Genomic DNA, 22611 nt, shown 5'->3' with positions numbered 1-22611 from the left:
TCAAGCTCACCATGACAACAATTTAGGGAAGCAACTTACAATCGAGGCTCTAGGCTCGTGACTACAACTTAAGATGGAGCTACAACTTAAGATGGGGGCTCCACTATTACAACTATGGTTCTTGGTAGAGGCTCTTAAGTGCAATGGTTGGGGAACAACTCTACAAGAACATCCATCATTCCTAGATAAAAGATTCTTCAAATTCATTAGACATAGGAGGAAATTAAATTGCTATAGTAATTAAACACTAAATTAGTAACCATAAACCACTATAATAACACACAACAATGTTGTTGAATTCGACAATGTAGAATTTTTTTTTAAATGCTAATAATATTTATACCAATATTAATTCACATACTTTACTAACTGTCAATATTTAGACTCTAAACTGCACATAACCTACCAAAACCTATATAAAAGAAATAATTAATACATTTCTAATTCCAAAAAAAACAACATACTACAGTTGTGAAAGTTATATGAACTTTACATGTCACTTCTTTTAAAAAGTTATTTAATGTTTAAGGATAGCTAATAATTTATTTGAGTTCTATAGCCGAGGGCATTTGTCCTCTTGCATATGTTACATCAAGCCTACTGTTTTTCGCTTTCCATTATTCTGTGTGGCATATTTCAGTCATGATTTCGTCATGCATTTGTCAGCCATTTGTTTGAAATTCGAGTTTGGGAGTGCGTCGCATTCGAAGCTGAGAGTTGCACTAAAGTTGCTTTCGCTTTACGCATATGGATACCCCAAATGTTTTGTGCTTCGCTGGTTCAAAATTTAATTAAATTCTATGATAATAGATTTAAATTTTACATTCTTCTATATAGATATCACAAGATTTACGGACACTGCACAAGATTTATGGACATTGCTGAATGACAGATATGGAAACTGGACTGTTTTAATAAATCATAGAGTCCACAGAATTTTACATGAACTTATCACACTTCGGTATCATGCACTGACTGAAAGCCCGAGTCGTAATTCGATATGGCTGCACACTAGCAAGTGTGTAAAATAACGAAAATACGATGCAAATTTTATCGCAGAGGATAAAGAGTTTGGTCGGCTTCGACCAAGTCATACATTCAACTGCATTTCGATATCTTGGTCATCCAAGGGGCATTTTGGTTTTTCCACGTCGCTCCTCTCTTTGATAAAGTCCCGTTGTTTGCCTCCATCCATCTTTTCATTTTCAACGCATTGGCTCTTTTTGGCTCGATAAACACAGAATAAAATCATCTGAGCCAACCCTAATGGCACACCGAAAAAGTTTGGTGCGTGCAAAAAAAAAGGATGATTCAGTTGTAGCTTATAACGTCAGTGAGAACAAGAAACACTATACGCCAGAGGAATTCTCTGATATAAAGTAGTAACCCTACCATGATGATAATATCCTTGCTAAGAGCGCCATATACCATCCACAACACACTCCCAAGGAAAGCAAAGAAGGAGAAATAGAAGCTGGGCATGAATTCCACGCTCTTGGTTTGAATTACCGTTCTCTGCAGTTTAAGAAACTCGGTAAGAAATATTAACAATAAATGCCATGTTGTACACGTAACAATAACTAAATCTAAACGATGGATGCGCCATTATAAAGAGCTAATGCAGTGTAAAGCTTACAATTACAGATAGTGGAGAAGCGTAGAGAATGGCACTTGCCACTAATCCTGCAGTTCCTACAACAGCCTTCCTTTTGTTGTGATCATGGACAGCCAAAAAGGAAGTTATTGCAATAGTTCCAAACACCATCAACACGCCTATAACCATTCCTACCATTTTCCTCTGCAAGAAATATTCATTGAACATTAACTGATTTTGAACTGCCAAATGATACCAAGGATCTATGTCATGTTGATTGACAAAAATAGGTCTTATGGAACCTCAAAACTATTTGCAGCAAATAAATATGACAAGATAATACCTTGGGTTTAGGTGAAGCGAAAGTGAGATAGATGCAAATAAAGCAGCACTCAAGTAGGAAGCCAACAACATTGACAACCATAACAACAATGTTTTCCCACCCATTGCTGATTAGAGGCGATCCATACCACGTGTACAGAATGCAGTTGTACAACGCTATTGCGTATGGAAAGCCTGAAAAACTCTCCGTACTTCTCATTTGGATCACCTTCTTGAATGTGGTTCTGTTCAGGGTTAAGTTATTATCATCGTTTATTAATACCATGAGCCTCTCTGCCTTTCTCATTTGAATAACTCGCTTCAACCTAGTACTATTCAGGGCGATTACACTAAAATAATATCAGAAATTAATAATATGGGTTATGCGGTGATAACTATTACACTTACATTGATGCTCCGTACATAAGAAGAGCAATGGCACTTCCTGTAAAGTCATGTAAGATTAACCGGACGGTGACGTTGCTATATAGTTCAGCTACAGTTTAACAGGAACTAGAATCTAAACATTCAATCTATACGTCCAACTTGAAAACTATGACGTTTATAATAACAGAAAAAAGAGAGCTAACATAATATTGCGGAGTACGGTAGCGTTGACGAACCTAAAATGCCAGCCCCTAGACGTACAAAGTTATTCATCGTTTCTATGTTCTGGAAACGTGAAACTCTGTGTCTGCGGGATGGTTAAACTTAAAAGTGAAGATACTATAGTGTGGGGTGCATACTTATAGCTATGGTGTAAATTTTACTTACATTCGTTGAAGGGTTCCGGGAACGTGATCTCTGCGGGTCCCTGCACGTATATTGTCACCTATTCGACAACAGAGCAAAAGACGAGATGGTAGCATAAAAATATCACAAAGGCTCGGTAAATATTCGAGTACAGTAAGGTAAGAAAACATAGATCCGCATCGATTATGATATTCCACTGGGTTAGGTTCATCTGGTTTGGTTCGGTTTTGTTTAGACTAATTAGGTTTCCAATTTTCCCACCTAGAAAATTATGAAAATTTCCATATGATTTTGGTAAAATTAGGCAAATTTTTTTGTAAATATAGGTTAGAGTTGTCAAGCTCTAAAATTTTGGGCGCCCATAGTTTTTGATATCGAGCTCTAAAATTTTGGTGGCTCATGGATTTTGGTGATACTAAATCCATTTACATTATCAAAAACACAATTAGAAAGCTTTAAAATTTAGGTGGCCATGAATTTTTTATGTCAAATTCCAAAATTTTCATGGCCAAGAGTTTTTGATGTCAAACTCCAAAATTTTGGTGGCCCAAAGTTTTCAATAATACTAAATCCATTTTTCACATAAAAACAATTAGAACACTCTAAAATTTTGGTGGCCAAGAGTTTATGATATCAAACTCCACAATTTTACAAATGTCTAGGGTTTAGTGTCCCAGATTTTAGTTTATTGTCTAGGGTTTGCTCTAGTTTGGAAATGCCACTGAGTGCTGCCTTTAGGAATGCTTTGATGGTTGTTGCCTTTTAATTTCCCGTGGCTTTTCTTTACGTCATTGTGCCTAGGTACGCATAAGCATTATTTTCATTCAATTGGGAGTTTAAAAATGTTTTCTATTCATTTTTATTATTTTGGTGCCTTTATGTATGGTTTTTTACCTTATAAGCTTATAATCCCAATTAAAAAAATAGAAATCAATAAAATTAAGGTTTTGAGTAGTATGATATCCCCTATATTATATTGTAAATAATAAAATTTATTGATGATAAAAATAAGAAATATAGATCAAAAAATTTAATTAGTTTACATTTAAATTTTTTGAAATAAAATTTATGTAGCTCAAATTAAGTATATATGTCTTCCCATTCTTGATGAAATATCAATTTGACTTAAAATCTTAAACTAATCCACTTTAAATTTAAAATCATCATAACTATAAATTTTCTATGTCGTCCAATTAGTTTCAACATTATGCTACATTTAAATTAAATTGTTTACATACTAATTTTTTAGAACATAGCCTAAAACATTGAAATGTATTTTACTCGTGATATACAACTACCAAGTAAAATGGGTTATTATAAACACTCACCATAAAACTATTAAAAAGCATGTTATTATAAACCTAAAAATTTACGTAGTCCTCTCATTATCCCGACAACAAATATTCCTAATCATAAAAATCATCATTTCCTAAATCATAAAATCCTATTTTCCTAAATCATAAAATCTAATTACCCTTCAAGTATTGTACACGCAACACTCAAACAACATGAAATGTAAAGCATGAAAGGATATAAAATTCTAAAATCACATAGTTTGTGTTCCCTCATGTCATTGAAAAAGGTAAGGTCGCGAGAGTGTAATTGAGCTCTTATCCGGGAATTATATCCAAGTTAAGGTGGTGAGAGAGTAAGTGAGCTCTTATCTGGGAATTATAACTAACTTAGCTCTTATGTGGCTATACAAATTATAACTAAGTTCTCTATTCTCCAAGGTAGGCGTGGGATTCAGGGTAGTGAGAAAGAAGGCGAGGTAGCATAGTTCACGAAATGGGTAGGGTAATAGCCCAGAATATTTGATTTGGGTCACCCCCATATTTTGAGAAAATAGTTATGGGATAATAAAGAATAATATAAGAATATGCTTATGAAATTAAGGAGTCCACCTTAAACATGTAAATACTATCAATGGTAATATATAGTATATTATATTATATTTCATTCTGAATCAGTTTTATGTTACCATCATGTTACCCACTAACAAAGTAAAAGCTATTCCATGAACAATCGTAAAAGCTATTACACAAACAATTTTTCATGTGATACGTACTATGATAAATATAATTGATATATTATATCAATTATATTAATAAATTTGGTTGAAATATTGATAGATATTAATGGTATAAATTTAATAATTATTATTATATTATTATATCCATAATAATAAAATAATATTATAATATTAATGAAATAATTATAATAATTATAATTACAATTTATAAAAATAATTATTATATTATAATAATATGATAATATTATCTATATCAATATAAATCCAATGCATTATAAACCCATGTAATAATATTAAATCTAAAGGATTAATATTATCAATCTAACCAATTATTATAGAAAATCTAAGAGATTAATAAATCCAATAGTCTAATATTAAAAATTCAAGAGATTAATATTGAGAACACAAGGTATTAATATTATAAACTAGAGGGAATATTAATATTATACATATTCAGGGTAAACCCTAACATGAATATTAAACACTAGGATTAATATATTAAATGTTGATAATATTAATAGGATTAGTATTATAAACCCTTTAATTTTGTAAATATGATTCATAAAAGCCTAGAAATATATTAAAAAACAATTTATAGTGATTTGAAAGATTTGAAAGAATTTTTCATAAAATTTTAAAGAATGTTTCCATGAAATTTTGTGTTTATTTATTTTTCTACTTTCAAACAATTCAATAATTTAATTTCCTAGGATAGTAAATAATATTATTATAATAGTAAATATTTGCATGTTATAGAAATTATTTTTTTAATTTGAATTGAAGTTATCAAATTTTGACTTATTATTTATAATTGTTAAAAATAGCCCAAGGAAGAGAGGTTTGTTAAAGCTTTCGTCAAAAATGGTAAGGGTCGTAAGGTTAACACTGACACATTTGATCGACATTCAGAAGCTCACCTCCGCTTCATCCAAGGGACGACAGAAAATATTGTGAGAATCTTGAGGAAACATAATTTTCACTCGACCTCTAGACCCCTAAACACCATTAGAGGGTCCCTAAAATCGGTTAAAGACCAGGTGAACCCTATGGATTTTGAAATGTGTTTTTGTCATCACATGTTCGTGTGGGTCCTCATACATAGGAGAAATGGGTTGGTCTATTGACCAAAGGGTTAAAGAACATGTTTTTGCTAACAAACTTGGGAGGACCAAGCATCACATATGCATTGTGGAGGTTAAGCTCTTCGCAAAAATTTCTCATTTCATCAATGCAAGTTTAAGGAAGCCATTGGAATTGAGGGATCCTCTAATAACGTTAGTAGGGATGATGACTTCAAAATTAGTAACTGTTGGATTTCTACCCTCTCCTCTTACTCTTTCCCCTCTTTTTCTGAGCTTTTTATCCCTTTTTGTTTTATAGAGGATTCCCCCTCTCTTATTATTTATTTTTATTGTTTTTTAGTAATATTATGTATTTGTGATGAATTTCAATTATTACTATTAACATTTATTATTATTATTAATAATATGTTTTTTTCTTAACACCGTCTTTCTTATTTTCTATATAATTTTAAATAGTTTTCATTTTATTATTGTTTTTTTATCCCCTTTTATTATTTATTTTGTGTGTATATATCTATATATATATATATATATATATATATATATATATATATATATATATATATATATTAATAATTGGTTATATTTTTATTTTTATTCTTTTTAATGCACACCCTCACTTTTTATTTTTATATATTTATTTATCCTCTTTATTATTTATTTATTTATATTTTATTTAGTTTAGTTATTTAGTTATTTTATATTTTTATTTTATTTTATTATACACAATTTTTCCTATTTGGATAATCAAATAAATAAATACATTAATAAATAAGGAATGAATAAGCTAATTAATATATTAAATATTTATTTCAAATAATTAAATTATTATTTATTAATTATTTAAGAAATTTAATGTAATTAGAATTTTGGTTCGTTTATAATATTATATATATATAAATTTCGCTCCCCATTCAAATATAGTCGTTTTCCTCTAACCGTTAGGTTGACCTATCATCTTATTTAAACTTCCTCCGAGATCTGCCTCTTCATCTTGTCCTGTAGATGGACCACACTCGGTGGTTCGAAATGCATTGACCAAATACTCTCTATGTGATTTTTTCCTAAAATTTTCTTGAATTAACAAATGAATGAATATTACTGATTTATACTAATAAAAGTATTATTATTATCATTATTATTTAAAATAATAATATTATTAATAATATTATTTAAAATAATAATATAAATATTAAAGTATGGGCCTCATCAGCAAGTCGAACCAGGGGGCGGTTTTTCCTTGTGCTAGGAGGAGGAGAGAGGAAAAAAAATCGAGTCAACTAAAGGCTAGTGTAAAAACATCACCCGTGGTAGTTGTGTCTATGATAACAATTTTCTTGAGTAGGTTTCTTCTTATAAATATTTGGGTATTAACTTTCCTCATCAGCTCCACTCAAATTATAGCATCAAGAAAAGAATTATTGGAGGTTTCAAAGCTTGTTATGTGCTAGAAAACAATTGTAAGGCAGTTGATCTTTTCATTTGGAGTAAAAAAATTTCCTCTTTGAGACTCTCATCATCTCTGTTATCTTATAGATATGTGAAGTTTGGGTGTGCAGTATATCTAGGGAGTTGTGGAGAAATATTGAGATGATCCAAAAGCAGTTCATAACCTACAACCTCAACTTGAAGGGAAATACTCCGTATCATATCCTCTTTATCGAAGTTGGCCTGTCCCCCATTGAAAGTGCGACTATGTTTACATATCTGATGTATAAGAAGAATCTTCACAATATGGAATCCAAGAGGCCCCCAAAAATTGCTTCTAACTTTAGTCAAAACCCACACATGTGCCCCAAGCTTGGGTGGCATTAGGATGCTCAATATTTTCTAAAACTTTGGGGGATTAAGGAGGAGATCATCATGGGAAGCAAGGACAATATCAAAGATACCATTAACCCCAATTTTAGGGACAAGATGTGGGATGTTAAGAAGATGGAGGATAAAAGGAAGCTAAGGTACTATAAGGAGGTGATCAACCCCACCGTTGATAACCAAAATTATCTAAGAGTAAAGTGAATATTGCTAGGATTAGAAATAAATCTCGTGAACTTCAGAGTGACACCAAGCGATCGTCTACTCCCAAGACTCCCTAGGATCATAGAATTTTCCAGATTTGCAATACTAAGAAGGTGGAAGATGAAAATAACTTCCTTCTAGACAATCATGGCTTCCCGACACAATAATGGGAAAACAATGGGCTCGATGCCGTAGATGCAAAAGTTCAAGTTCCCTGTAGCTATAGAAGTCAAATAAATTATTAGCTATCCCTAAACATTTAATAACCTTTTAACATAAGTGACAGGTAAAGTTCATATGATTTCCACAATTGTACAAGGTTGTTTTTGGTTGGAGTTAGAAATGTATTAATTGCTTCTTTTGTATAGGTTTTGGTAGGTTATGTGGTGTTTCAAGTCTAAATAAAGTGATAGTTATTAAAGCATGTGAGTTAAAGTTGATATAATTATTATTAGCATTTTAAAGATTCTTCTAAATTGTGGAATTCAACAACATTGTAGTGTGTTATTATAGGATGTTGTTGTGACTTATCTAGTGTTTAATTATTATAGCAACTTAATTTTCTCCTATGTCTCCCATAATGGTACCAGGCTAGGGAATTTGAAGAATCCTCTACCTAAGAATGAATCATGCTCTTGTAGAGTTGCTACCCCAACCATTGGAGATAATATCCTCTACCAAGAACCATAGTCGCAATACTCGAGCCCCCATTTTAAATTGTAGTCACGAGCCTACAGCCTCGATTGTAAGTCAACTCCCTAAGTGTTTCCATTGTGATCTTGCATCACAATAGTCACTTTATCATTTACAAAAACTTTTAAGTGACTCAACTTGATATTGATAGGTGTTTTAACTACAGCTGTTGAATGAACCATTTTCATAGAAACCTCTACCATTTTGAGCAAGGGGCTACCATCATATGTGGGAAGCCAGCAATGCAACAAAGAAAGAAATAGAGAGGTAAAGCAAAACAATGGTTTGTAAACCCATTTCCATTAAAAACACCCTAGTATAGAGGACCATTTTCAAATTCATTTGAGAGATACACCAAATCAAGGATTTTGGAAACCCATATCCATTAAAATCTCCTAGTTATGTTACTTTCATAGACTCTTTTGTTGAGGGGGCGATGAGAAACATTTGGTATTTGAGGAAGCCACCATATCGAAAGGATGAGCATTGTGAGCCCTAGTTGTTTGCTAGAGTGGAATCTACAACTCTCATTTGTTTTGCATATAAATTGTAATTGTTTGAAGGTTTTTTGCAAGCTCAAGACCATGATAAATACTGGAAAATATCATATTCATCAAAGAATGGATATTTTTAGTGGTCCTTATCTTCCACCCCCTCCTATTTTCTTTGGTAGAAATTATGAATTGTGGGAAATTAAGATACTAATAGATTATTTATGGGACATTTTTTTGAATGGGTTTGAAGAACCCTCAAGCCAGGTAGCCTATGAGGCCATGACTCAAGGTTAGAGGTAGAAACTTGAAGAGAACAAGGAGTATGAAACATCATTGTTTCTTATTCAAAAAGGCTTGGATGAGAGGATGCTTCCTAATATTGCTACAAAAACCACATCCAAAGAAGCTTGAAATATTCTACAAAGGACATAAAGTGAAAATGTCAGCAACACCGATCAATAGAGGATTGCAGTTGTTGACGAAGTGATTATTGTGACAAAAGAACTAGAGGATTTTGATATTGCAATATTAATTTAAGAAGTCATGGAAGGGCCTATCGATGTAGAATAATAAATGTAAGACATGAAGAGTGTAGTTGTCATAAACAATATAAACAAATTTAATAAAGAAATTTTCGAAGAAAATAATGATTTTGTATGAGATGAAGAGAGAAAACATGGTGAAGAAATTGAAGATACACATGTAAATGATGAAATTGAAACCACCTTTGTTATAAAAACCCTTTTGTTCCCCCGACGTAGATATCACTATATGAATTTGTTTATCTAAATTTACTTAAAAATTCAAATGATGGTTGGGATGTAGGAGTCGACATGGATTCAGAATTTGAGGAGGAAAGGTTGCTTGTGCAGTGTTTAAGGCAAGTTAAGTGCACCTCATAATTATACCTTACATATCCCATGACAAATTAAATGACATTAAAAATAGATAGTAAATTTTTGTGTGGGCAACCTAAGTGGTGGAAATTATATGAACTTTACATGTCACCTATGTTAAAAGGTTATTAAATGTTTATGCAGAATTAATAATGTATTTGTCTTCTATAGCGAGAGGGCAGTTGAACTTCTGCATCTACGACATCGAGCCCATTGTTTTCCCAATATTCTGTCGGGTGGCCATCATTCTGCCATGCATTTGTCTCCTAGGATGAAGTGATAATAACCAAGCAAGCATTCTTAAGAACATAATAAATTTTTATGGATTATGAAATTTATGATCATTTTAACTGAAAAAGCAGAAGCATTCAGGTAGCATGGAACTATAATTAAATTGTATGCTACAATCTACTAGGCCTTAGGGGATGATAGGAAATTAAGGAAATGTGAATTTTGATTTTTTTTAATGGGATTCAGGATTTCAGATTTAAATGTTGGAGAGTGAACTCTCTTATATATTGGAGAAATCCTTAACATTTTTTTTTTGCATCATAATATGTTATGAAATGAAGTTCCTACTAAGGATCTTGCATGTTCGAATTCAATGACATGAATGTATTTTCAACAAATATACGTGCGTTGCCTTCTGATTTTCAGGGTTTCTTTCCAAAGCTGTAAAGTTTTGGAAATTGTTTTTTCATTTATATTTAAAATGACTTTATTGTTAGCTTTAAAAAGATTGGAATTTATTCCTTTTTTTTCCATAAAGAACAGATATTTCAAGTAATTAAAATCACTATTTGCGAACATTAAATGTTGAAACCACCTCAAAATAAAATTTGAAATGATTCTGTTTTTTTTTTTATATTTTTTCATATTCTCTCTAGAGAAACAATAGTTGGAATTATGGACTTAGAGTCTATATAGAAATAGTATGTTTTTCATCTCAGCTACTGTCCTTGAAGAGAAAAAAATGTAATTGTCTCTAAAGAAACAAAAATGAAAGTCCCTCTATAGACAAAAATGAAAGTCTCTCTATAGAGACAAATGAAACTGTCTCTTAAGAGGCACTAATGTCTCTATCTTTATAGAGACAAGAATAATATATGTTCTATATTGTCTTTATAGAGACAAATTTTTAAGACAATAATTTTGAGAAACCCGCTTAAACACAATAATTAAGACAATACACAAGTTTGCTTTTTTCTCAAGTTAAGACAATTGACTCGAAAATTGTCTTAAATATTGTCTGAAAACACCCACCACATGTAGTAGTGTGGGTTTACAAACCCTTGATTCGGTTTATCTCTCTATTGCTTGCTTTGTTCCATTGTTTCCTTCCTACATATGATGGTAGCCCCTTGCTCAAAGTGGTAGAGTTTTCTCTGCAAATGGCCCATTCAACAATGGTTTTTGAAACACTTCCCAGCATTAAGTTGAGTCACATAAAGTTCTTATTGATGATGAAGTGACTACTATGACTCAAGCTCACCATGACAACACTTTAGGGAAGCAGCTTACAATCGAGGCTCTAGGCTCGTGACTACAACTTAAGATGGAGCTACAGCTTAAGATGGGGGCTCCACTATTACAACTATGGTTCTTGGTAGAGGCTCTTAAGTGCAATGGTTGGGTAACAACTCTACAAGAACATCCATCATTCCTAGATAAAAGATTCTTCAAATTCCTTAGACATAGGAGGAAATTAAATTGCTATAGTAATTAAACACTAAATTAGTAACCATAAACCCCTATAATAACACACAACAATGTTGTTGAATTCGACAGTGTAGAATTTTTTTTTAAATGCTAATAATATTTATACCAATATTAATTCACATGCTTTACTAACTGTCAATATTTAGACTCTAAACTCCACATAACCCACCAAAACCTATATAAAAGAAATAATTAATACATTTCTAATTCCAAAAAAACAACATACTGCAGTTGTGAAAATTATATGAACTTTACATGTCACTTCTTTTAAAAAGTTATTTAATGTTTAAGGATAGCTAATAATTTATTTGAGTTCTATAGCCGAGGGCATTTGTCCTCTTGCATATGTTACATCAAGCCTACTGTTTTTCACTTTCCATTATTCTATCTGGCATATTTCAGTCATGATTTCGTCATGCATTTGTAAGCAATTTGTTTGAAATTCGAGTTTGGGCGTGCATCGCATTCGAAGGTGAGAGTTGCACTAAAGTTGCTTTCGCTTTACGCATATGGATACCCCAAATGTTTTGTGCTTCGTTGGTTCAAAATTTAATTAAATTCTATGATAATAGATTTAAATTTTACATTCTTCTATATAGATATCACAAGATTTACGGACACTGCACAAGATTTATGGACATTGCTGAATGACAGATATGGAAACTGGACTGTTTTAATAAATCATAGAGTCCACATAATTTTACATGAACTTATCACACTTCGGTATCATGCACCGACTGAAAGCCGAGTCATAATTCAATATGGCTGCACACTAGCAAGTGTGTAAAATAACAAAAATACGATGCAAATTTTATCGCAGAGGATAAAGAGTTTGGTCGGCTTCGACGAGGTCATACATTCAACTGCATTTCGATATCTTGGTCATCCAAGGAGCATTTTGGTTTTTCCACGTCGCTCCTCTCTTTGATAAAGTCCCGTTGTTTGCCTCCATCCATCTTTTCGTTTTCAACGCGTTGGCTCTTTTTGGCTCGATAAACACAGAATAAAATCATCTGAGCCAACCCTAATGGCACACCGACAAAGTTTCGTGCCTGCAAAAACAAAGTATGATTCAGTTGTATCTTATAACGTCAGTGAGAACAAGAAACACTATACGACAGAGGAATTCTCTGATATAAAGTAGTAACCTTACCATGATGATCATATCCTTGCTAAGAGCGCCATATACCATCCACAGCACATTCGCAAGGAAAGCAAAGAAGGAGAAATAGGAGCTTGGCATGAATTCCACGATCTTGGTTTGAATTACCGTTCTCTGCAGTTTAAGAAACTCGGTAGGAAATATTAATAATAAATGCCATGTTGTACACGTAACAATAACTAAATCTAAACGTTGTATGCGCCATTATAAAGAGCTAATGCAGTGTAAAGCTTACAATTACAGATAGTGGAGAAGCGTAGAGAATGGAAGTTGCCACTAATCCTGCAGTTCCTACAACGGCCTTCCTTTTGTTGTGATCATGGACAGCCAAAAAGGAAGTTATTGCAATAGTTCCAAACACCATCAACATGCCTATAACCATTCCTACCATTTTCCTCTACAAGAAATATTCATTGAACAATAACTGATTTTGAACTGCCAAATGATACCAAGGATCTATGTCATGTTGATTGACAAAAATAGGTCTTATGGAACCTCAAAACTATTTGCAGCAAATAAATATGACAAGATAATACCTTGGGCTTAGGTGGAGCGAAAGTGCGATAGATGCAAATAAAGCAGCACTCAAGTAGGAATCCAACAGCATTGATAACCATAACAACAATGTTTTCCCACCCATTGCTGATTAGAGGCGATCCATACCACGTGTACAGAATGCAGTTGTACAACGCTATTGCGTATGGAAAGCCTGAAAAACTCTCTGTACTTCTCATTTGGATCACCTTCTTGAATGTGGTTCTGTTCAGGGTTAAATTATTATCATCGTTTATTAATACCATGAGCCTCTTTGCCTTTCTCATTTGAATAACTCGCTTCAACCTAGTACTATTCAGGGCGATTACACTAAAATAATATCAGAAATTAATAATATGGGTTATGCGGTGATAACTATTACACTTACATTGATGCTCCGTACATAAGAAGAGAAATGGCACTTCCTGTAAAGTCATGTAAGTTTAATAGGAACTAGAATCTAAACATTCAATCTATATGTCCAACTGGAAAACTATGACGTTTATAATAACAGAGAAAAGAGAGCTAACATAATATTGTGGAGTATGGTAGCATTGACGAACCTAAAATGCCAACCCCTAGACGTATAAAGTTATTCATCGTTTCTATGTTCTGGAAACGCGAAACTCTGTGTCTGCGGGATGGTTAAACTTAAAAGTGAAAAACGAGGGGGTGAAGATACTATAGTGTGGGGTGCATACTTATAGCTCTCGTGTAAATTTTACTTCCATTCGTTGAAGTGTTCCGGGAACGTGATCTCTGCGGGTCCTTGCACGTATATTGTCACCTGTTCCACAACAGAGCAAAAGATGAGATGGTAGCATAAAAATATCACAAATGCTGGGTAAATATTCGAGTACAGTAAGGTAAGAAAACATAGATCCGCATCGATTATGATATTCAACTAGGTTAGGTTCATCTGGTTTGGTTCCGTTTTGTTTAGTCTAATTAGGTTTCAAATTTTCCCACCTAGAAAATTATGAAAATTTCTATATGATTTTGGTAAAATTAGGCAAATTTTTTTGTAAATATAGGTTAGAGTTGTCGAGCTCTAAAATTTTGGCCGCCCATAGTTTTTGATATCGAGCTCTAAAATTTTGGTGGCTCATGACTTTTGATGATACTAAATCCATAGCTTCTATCCATAGCTTCTATCCACTTCTATCCACTTCCTATCCTTAATTGCATAGCTTCTATCCACTTCCTATCCTTAATTGCATCTTCGAAATGAATAGGGTCATCAACATGACAATACAAGGCAAATAAGGAATTCATTCCTTCATCATAAATATCACTTAGATTTCTAAATTTCTTACCTCTTTCATTTGGTGTGCAAGTGCTTGAAGATGCACTTGAATTTCCTGCTTGTGGCGTGCTTGGAGAAGAACTCTCATTTATCCTCAAGGGTGTTCTTTGCTATCCTTGTGTTGGCGCTGCTGTTTGGGGATGTATTTCAGCCACCTCCTCATCATCTTCATCATGAGACAAAGAGTTTTTAACATTCACTGTTTTCTCTATGCTTCCATCCCAAGCTTCCTCCTCAATGAACTAAACATCTCTGCTCACAAAAAACTTCTTGGTAGATGGGATATACAACCTGTAAGCTTTGGATTCCTCACTGTATCCAATGAAAATGAATTTCTCCCCTTTGCTGTCCAACTTCCTCCTTAGCTGATCCGGAATGTGTGCATAGGCCACACATCCAAAAAATTTCATGTGGGTGAATCCTTGCCTTCTCGCACTCCATGCTTCTTCCGGCACTTTGTTCATCACTGCTTTTATAGGACACCTTTTCAAGATATATACTGCACAATGTACAGCTTGAGCCCAATAATCATTTGGCAAATTCTTTGCCTTCAACATGCTCCTTGCCATATCCATGATGGTCCTGTTCTTCCTTTCGGCAACTCCATTTTGCTGCAGGGTGTACCTAGCTGTGAATTGCTTGTGAATTCCATTTTCTCTACAAAACCATAGGAATTCCTTGGAGATATACTCACCTCCTCTGTCTGTTCTCAAAACTTTGACATGCAGCCCGCTTTGGTTTTCCACAAGTGCCTTGAAATTCCAGAATTTTTCAAACACTTCACTTTTGTTCTTAAGGAAATAGACCCAAGTTTTTCTGGTGAAATCATCAATGAATGTTAGAAAATATTGGCTGCCTGCTAATGATGGGGTTTGCATCGGTCCACATAAATCTGAGTGGACAATCTCTAAGGGTGCCTTTGCCCTTATGCTTTTCCCTGATGGAAAACTTTCTCTGTGTTGTTTCCCCAAGATACAACCTTCACAAAGGCTGTCTGGTTTCTCTATCAATGCTAATCCTCTTACCATTCCTTTCCTACTCAACAGGTTAACACCTCCAAAGTTGAGATGTCCAAATTTCAAGTGCCACAACCAATTTTCATCCTTTGGTAAACTTTGGAAAGCCTCTTGGGTAACTGATGCAATTACTTCTTTGTTTTTCAAATCTGCCCTTATTCTGAGAGGGAACATCTTGTTCCTTGTCATCTTTACTTCAGAAATACATCTTTTGCTGGGTGCTCTATCCATGATGGTGCATACATCATTCTCAAAGAAAACATTGTACCCCTTCTGAACAAGCTGTCCAATACTCAAGAGGTTACATCTCATTCCAGGGACACAGTAGACATCTGCTATGGTTTTCTTCTCACCTTTCTTTGTAAATATTTTTACTTCTCCTTTTCCCATAACAGGAATTTTGCTATCAGTCCCAAGTGTGACCTGTGATTTCACACTCTGATCTAAGTTTGGAAGCAGGGCTTTGTTTCCTGTCATATGGTTACTACAGCCGGAATCTAAAAACCATATATCTTCACTGTTTGTTTAAGCCATGTTACAAGCTAAAAACACATTATCTTGGCTGATATTTTCTCTAGTGATATTTGCATTTGGTCTATTACTCATATCATGCTGCTTTTTCCTACATTCATTTGCATATTGCCCATATTTTTTACAGTAATACCATTGGACATTGGATTTTTCATACCTTTGTCCTTGAGCATGATGTTGTCCTCTTTGTTGGCTGCTACCTTGGCCTTGGTTCTGATTTGGATTGCTGCCTCTTCCTTGAGCATTTGCTGGACTGTTCCTTCCACCTCTGTTTTGGCTTCTGCCACTTCCTCTCTTGCTTCCTCTGCCTTGACTTCTTCCTCTTCCAAATGAAATCTGGGTCTTGAAGGCTTGCTCTAGAGATGAGTTTTCATTTATACTCAACCTCTGCTCATGTGTTATCAGTGATGCATGTAGCTCATCAACTGAAAAGTTTGAGAGATCCTTTGTCTCTTCTATGGTGGTGATAATCACATGGAACCTTGAGGGTAGGACTCTCAATATTTTCTCCACAATCCTCCTTTCTTCAAGATTCTCTCCATGAGTCCTTATCTGTGTGACTAGACCAATTACACGTGTGAAGAATGAGTCAATGTTGTCTGACTCCTTCATGTTCAGATTCTCAAAATCTTTGCTCAGCAATTGTAGTTTTGCTTTCTTCACTTTCTCCATGCCTTGATAGGCTGTCTTGAGGGTTTTCCATGCTTCTTTGGATGTCTTAGCTGCTGCTATCCTTGGAAACACACTCTGGTCCACTGCTTGATACAAAAATACAAGGGATTTTGAATCCTTCTTCCTATTGCTCTTCAACAGATCCTTCTCTCCCTGAGTTAAGCTGTTAAATTGATTTTCATCTGCTGGTTCTTCAAACCCATATTCAACAAGTTCCCATAGATCTTGTGAGACAAACAGGGATCTCATGGTTATTGCCCAGTAGTCATAGCTTTTCCCATTAAACAGTAGGAGATGAGTATTAAACATGCCCATGCTAATGCTTGTGCTAGCCATTCCATGCGTTCTCAGCTATGCCTCTAAATCCTTGACTGTATATTTAAAAACTGATTGTTTCTTTCAGCAGTAACACAAAAAAACTTTGAGGAATACCTGGGTTCTTTTGCCTCAGACTTCACTTTGCTGGAGAGGATTTACTGCTGCAACAAAAGGAACCTTCCTTCAGCTTCTTTATCACATTCAAAGAGCGTGGATCTGCTCTGATACACTATTCAAAATTTCTGGTAATTTCAAACACAAATTAACTGAATACAGAGCAATGCTCTGTTTTTCTCCTCAGGATCTTTCACATAGGGAAGCCCCAAAAAAAAATTATGGGTAAAGCAGAGTTTCTCAGCTAAAATAAACTTATATTAATTTATAAACTACTTGATACAATTTTATTCCTCTCTCTCAGAGGGATTCACCAAAAACTTTCACCAAAAAAAAAAACTCTGCCTCTTTTACAACTGATTTTTACATTGCTGTGTAAAATTTTCATTCACATTTACTGCTGTAAAAAGGGTTTTTACATTTACTGTTGTAGAATAAAAATTATTACATTGATTTACTGCTGTAAAAAATAATTTTCTTACATGGGTTTACTGCTGTAAAATAAAAAAAAAACTTTCACATTCACCCAAGAAGAATTTCTTACATGCCTTGCTGGTTTTTCACATCCCATTTAACCAAAGTTTTCATTTATGCTGGTGCTCCACACCATAAATTTAATTATGCATTTCAATGCATATACTCCTCAAGAATTCGCACTGCTGTGCATTGATTTTCCTGTTATTTCCTTTGCATCCGCGAGCCCTCTTCTTCCCTAGTTTTCTATTCACTGCCGCGAACCAGTTTTTTTTCTTCCCGTGTGCAATTACTATTAAAAGTCAACACTCACACATCATATGGGTTAACAAAAAAATACATGCCGTATGAAAACTTTAAATATTTTACCTAAAACTATGACAAAGCATTAAATGCATTAAATGAAACGGGCGGTAAAAATAAAAACTAATGTTCTGGTAGGTTGAATGAGATCGAAGTGCGTTGACTTGATCAGACACTTTTCGGGTCCTACAACCACACAACCTAAACGAACTTTAATGTCCGGGAGATGGGCAATTTTGTGTTTGTACAGTGGACGCATGGCTGGAGCGGATTGTGTCGGAGGCCTACAGGGAAAAATAGCCTTTGAAAAAAGGCGGTGCGATAAGGGACAATGGTTTTCTGAAGTGGTTTTCGGTTGCCGTTTAATGCTTCCGCACGGCAGGTGAAATTAATTGTTTCAACACTCCCCTTTAATTTCAGTTGCTGGGTTATCAGTCATACCCAAACACTTCCTCAAAAATTTGAAGCTTTTCTGATCCAATGGCTTGGTCAAATTGTCTACAACCTGTTCCTGAGTCCTCCAATGTTCTAAGACAATTTCTCCATTGCTCACCAATTCCCTGGTGTAATGAAACCTTGTGTCAATGTGTTTCGTTCTCTTATGAAACACTGAATTCTTGGATAATGCAATAGCAGAGCTATTGTCACAAAAAATCACTGTTGCTTTTGCCTGTTCTTGGCCTAAGCTCCTCAACATCCTTATCATCCAAACTGCTTGACATGCTGCTACTGTAGCTGCCACATATTCTGCCTCTGCTGTAGACAATGCTACAATGGACTGCTTCTTAGAAGCCCATGAAATGGCTCCAGAACCCATGTGAAAGACATAACCAGAAGTGCTTTTCCGATCATCTACACTTCCAGCCCAATCACTATCAGTGTACCCAACTAAATTTGAACATTCTGAGATTGTATATAAAATGCCAAACCTTAGTACCTTTAACACGCCTCAGAATTCTTTTTGTTGCCTGCCAATGTGCTTCCTTTGGTCTCTCCATGAATCTGGAAATTAAAATAACAACAAACATTATGTCACGCCTAGTGCAGTCAAATACATTAGGCTGCCAACTATACTCTTGTACAAACTAGGATCAAAGTCCTTGCTGCTGTCCTCTTTGCTGAGTTTTAATCCCATTATTGTGGGAGTGATTGCTTCCTTACACTCTTGCATATGGAATCTTTCCAACACTTCATTTACATATTTTGCCTGTGAGATAAAAATTCCATTTTCATTTTGATCTACTTCTATTCCTAAGAAGTATCTCAGCAAACCCATGTCAATCATTTCAAATTCTTCTTTCATGACTGTTTTGAACTGTTCAATGAGGTAGTCATCATTACCTGTAAAAATCAGATCATCAACATATACCACAACAATTAGCAATTTACCATCCTTTTCTTTGACGTAGATAGTGGGTTATCCCTCACATTTGTCAAATCCATTCTCCAGTAGATAGGAATCTATCCTACTGTACCATGCTCTTGGCACTTGCTTCAGCCCATAAAGAGCTTTCTTCAATTTGCACACTTTGTGCTCTTCGCCTTTCTTTTCATAGCCTAGAGTTTGTTCAATGTAAACCTCTTCCATCAACAGTCCATTTAGGAATGCTAACTTCACATCCATTTGTTAAACTTCCACTTGTTTTGAGCTGCTATGGATAACACTGCTCTCACGGTTTCCATACTTGCAACCGGTGCGAAAGTGTCCTCATAATCTCTCCCATACTGCTGCTTGTATCCTCTGACAACAAGTCTTGCCTTGTCCCTTTCTATCTTGCCTTCGGCATTGCACTTGGTCTTGTAGATCCATTTGACTCCAATGACTTCTTTACCTTTTGGTAGCTTAACCAAATCCCATGTCTTGTTTCTTTCTATGGCATTGATCTCCTCATCCATAGCTTCTATCCATTTCCTATCCTTAATTGCATCTTCGAAATGAATAGGGTCATCAACATGAAAATACAAGGCAAATAAGGAATTCATTCCTTCATCATAAATATCACTTAGATTTCTAAAGTTCTTATCTCTTTCATTTGGAGTGCAGGTGCTTAAAGATGCACTTGAATTTCCTCCTTGTGGTGTGTTTGGAGAAGCACTCTCATTTATCCTCAAGGGTGTTCCTTGCTGTCCTTGTGTTGGCACTGCTATTTGGGGATGTATTTCAGCCACCTCCTCATCATCTTCATCATGAGACAAACAGTTTTTAACATTCACTGTTTTCTCTATGCTTCCAACCCAAGCTTCCTCCTCAATGAGCTGAGCATCTCTACTCACAAAAAACTTTTTGGTAGATGGGATATACAACCTGTAAGCTTTGGATTCCTCACTGTATCCAATGAAAATGCATTTCTCCCCTTTGCTGTCCAACTTCCTCCTTAGCTGATCCGGAATGTGTGCATAGGCCACACATCCAAAAATTTTCATGTGGGTGACTCTTTGCCTTCTCCCACTCCATGCTTCTTCCGGCACATTGTTCATCACTGCTTTTGTGGGACACCTATTCAAGATATATAATGCACAATGTACAGCTTCAACCCAATAATCATTTGGCAAATGCTTTGCCTTCAACATGCTCCTCGCCATATCCATGATGGTCCTGTTCTTCCTTTTGGCAACTCCATTCTGCTGCGGGGTGTACCTAGCTGTGATTTGCTTGTGAATTCCATTTTCTCTACAAAACTGTAGGAATTCCTTGGAGATATACTCACCTCCTTTGTCTGTTCTCAAAACTTTGACATGCAGCCCGCTTTGGTTTTCCACAAGTGCCTTGAAATTCCAGAATTTTTCAAACACTTCACTTTTGTTCTTAAGGAAATAGAGCCAAGTTTTTCTGGTGAAATCATCAATGAATGTTAGAAAATATTGGCTGCCTGCTAATGATGGGGTTTGCATCAGTCCACATAAATCTGAGTGGACAATCTCTAAGGGTGCCTTTGCCCTTATGCTTTTCCCTGATGGAAAACTTTCTCTGTGTTGTTTCCCCAAGATACAACCTTCACAAAGGTTGTCTGGTTTCTCTATCAATGCTAATCCTCTTACCATTCCTTTCCTACTTAACAGGTTAACACCTCCAAAGTTGACATGTCCAAATTTCAAGTGCCACAACCAATTTTCATCCTTTGGTACACTTTGGAAAGCCTCTTGGGTAACTGCTGCAATTACTTCTTTGTTTTTCAAATCTGCCCTTATTCTGAGAGGGAACATCCTGTTCCTTGTCATCTTTACTTCAGCAATACATCTTTTGCTGGGTGCTCTATCCATGATGGTGCATACATCATTCTCAAAGAAAACATTGTACCCCTTCTGAACAAGCTGTCCAATACTCAAGAGGTTACATCTCATTCCAGGGACATAGTAGACATCTGCTATGGTTTTCTTCTCACCTTTCTTTGTAAATATTTTTACTTCTCCTTTTCCCATAACAGAAATTTTGCTATCAGTCCCAAGTGTGACTTGTGATTTCACACTCTGATCTAAGTTTGAAAGCAGGGCTATGTTTCCTGTCATATGGTTACTACAGCCGGAATCTAAAAACCATATATCTTCACTGTTTGTTTCAGCCATGTTACAAGCTAAAAACACATTATCTTGGCTGATATTTTCTCTAGTGATATTTGCATTTGGTCTATTACTCATATCATGCTGCTTTTTCCTACATTCATTTGCATAATGCCCATATTTTTTAAAGCAATAACATTGGACATTGGATTTTCATACCTTTGTCCTTGAGCATGATGTTGTCCTCTTTGTTGGTTGCTGCCTTGGCCTTGGTTCTGATTTGGATTGTTGCCTCTTCCTTGAGCATTTGCTGGACTATTCCTTCCACCTCTGTTTTGGCTTCTGCCTCTTCCTCTTCTAAATGACATCTGGGTCTTGAAGGCTTGCTCTAGAGATGAGTTTTCATTTCTACTCAACCTCTGCTCATGTGTTATCAGTGATGCATGTAGCTCATCAACTGAAAAGTTTGAGAGATCCTTTGTCTCTTGTATGGTGGTGACAATCACATGGAACCTTGAGGGTAGGACTCTCAATATTTTCTCCACAATCCTCCTTTCTTCAAGAGTCTCTCCATGAGTCCTTATCTGTGTGACCAGACCAATTACATTTGTGAAGAATGAGTCAATGTTGTCTGACTCCTTCATGTTCAGATTCTCAAAATCTTTGCTCAGCAATTGTAGTTTTGCTTTCTTCACTTTCTCCATGCCTTGATAGGCTGTCTTGAGGGTTTTTCATGCTTCTTTGGATCTCTTAGCTGCTGCTATCCTTGGAAACACACTCTGGTCCATTGCTTGATACAAAAATACAAGGGATTTTGAATCCTTCTTCCTATTGCTCTTCAACAGATCCTTCTCTCCCTGAGTTAAGCTGTTAATTTGATTTTTATCTGCTGGTTCTTCAAACCCATAGTCAACAAGTTCCCATAGATCTTGTGAGACAAATAGGGCTCTCATGGTTATTTCCCAGTAGTCATAGTTTTTCCCATTTAATAGTGGGAGCTGAGTATTAAACATGCCCATGCTAATGCTGGTGCTAGCCATTCCTTGCATTCTCAGCTATGCCTCTAAATCCTTGACTGTA

The 22611-nt window shown here is 35.1% G+C and overlaps 2 protein-coding genes across 2 annotated transcripts; both read right to left on the bottom strand.

The window, feature by feature from the left end:
* Window positions 1–951: 951 nt before the first annotated feature.
* Window positions 952–2575, bottom strand: LOC149260110 (bidirectional sugar transporter SWEET3b-like). Its single transcript, XM_089456677.1, has 7 exons — window positions 2539–2575; window positions 2324–2360; window positions 1938–2160; window positions 1637–1798; window positions 1393–1515; window positions 1097–1291; window positions 952–1011 (listed from the first exon to the last, which is right to left on the bottom strand). The coding sequence occupies exons 1-7, from the start codon at window positions 2573–2575 to the stop codon at window positions 952–954; spliced, it is 837 nt and encodes a 278-aa protein (XP_089312803.1).
* A 9879-nt stretch (window positions 2576–12454) lies between these two features.
* LOC149260109 (bidirectional sugar transporter SWEET3b-like) lies at window positions 12455–13147 on the bottom strand. The gene is made up of 3 exons (XM_089456672.1): window positions 13001–13147; window positions 12757–12879; window positions 12455–12655 (listed from the first exon to the last, which is right to left on the bottom strand). Exons 1-3 carry the CDS (start codon window positions 13145–13147, stop codon window positions 12455–12457), a joined length of 471 nt encoding a protein of 156 aa, XP_089312798.1.
* Between the last annotated feature and the right edge of the window lie 9464 nt (window positions 13148–22611).

Source organism: Pinus tabuliformis, chromosome 6 (genome assembly GCF_031772625.1).
Source record: "Pinus tabuliformis cultivar Carrire ecotype Pingquan chromosome 6, CPIR1, whole genome shotgun sequence".
Taxonomy (NCBI): domain Eukaryota; kingdom Viridiplantae; phylum Streptophyta; class Pinopsida; order Pinales; family Pinaceae; genus Pinus; species Pinus tabuliformis.
This window is presented reverse-complemented; position numbering and strand designations above follow the sequence as displayed.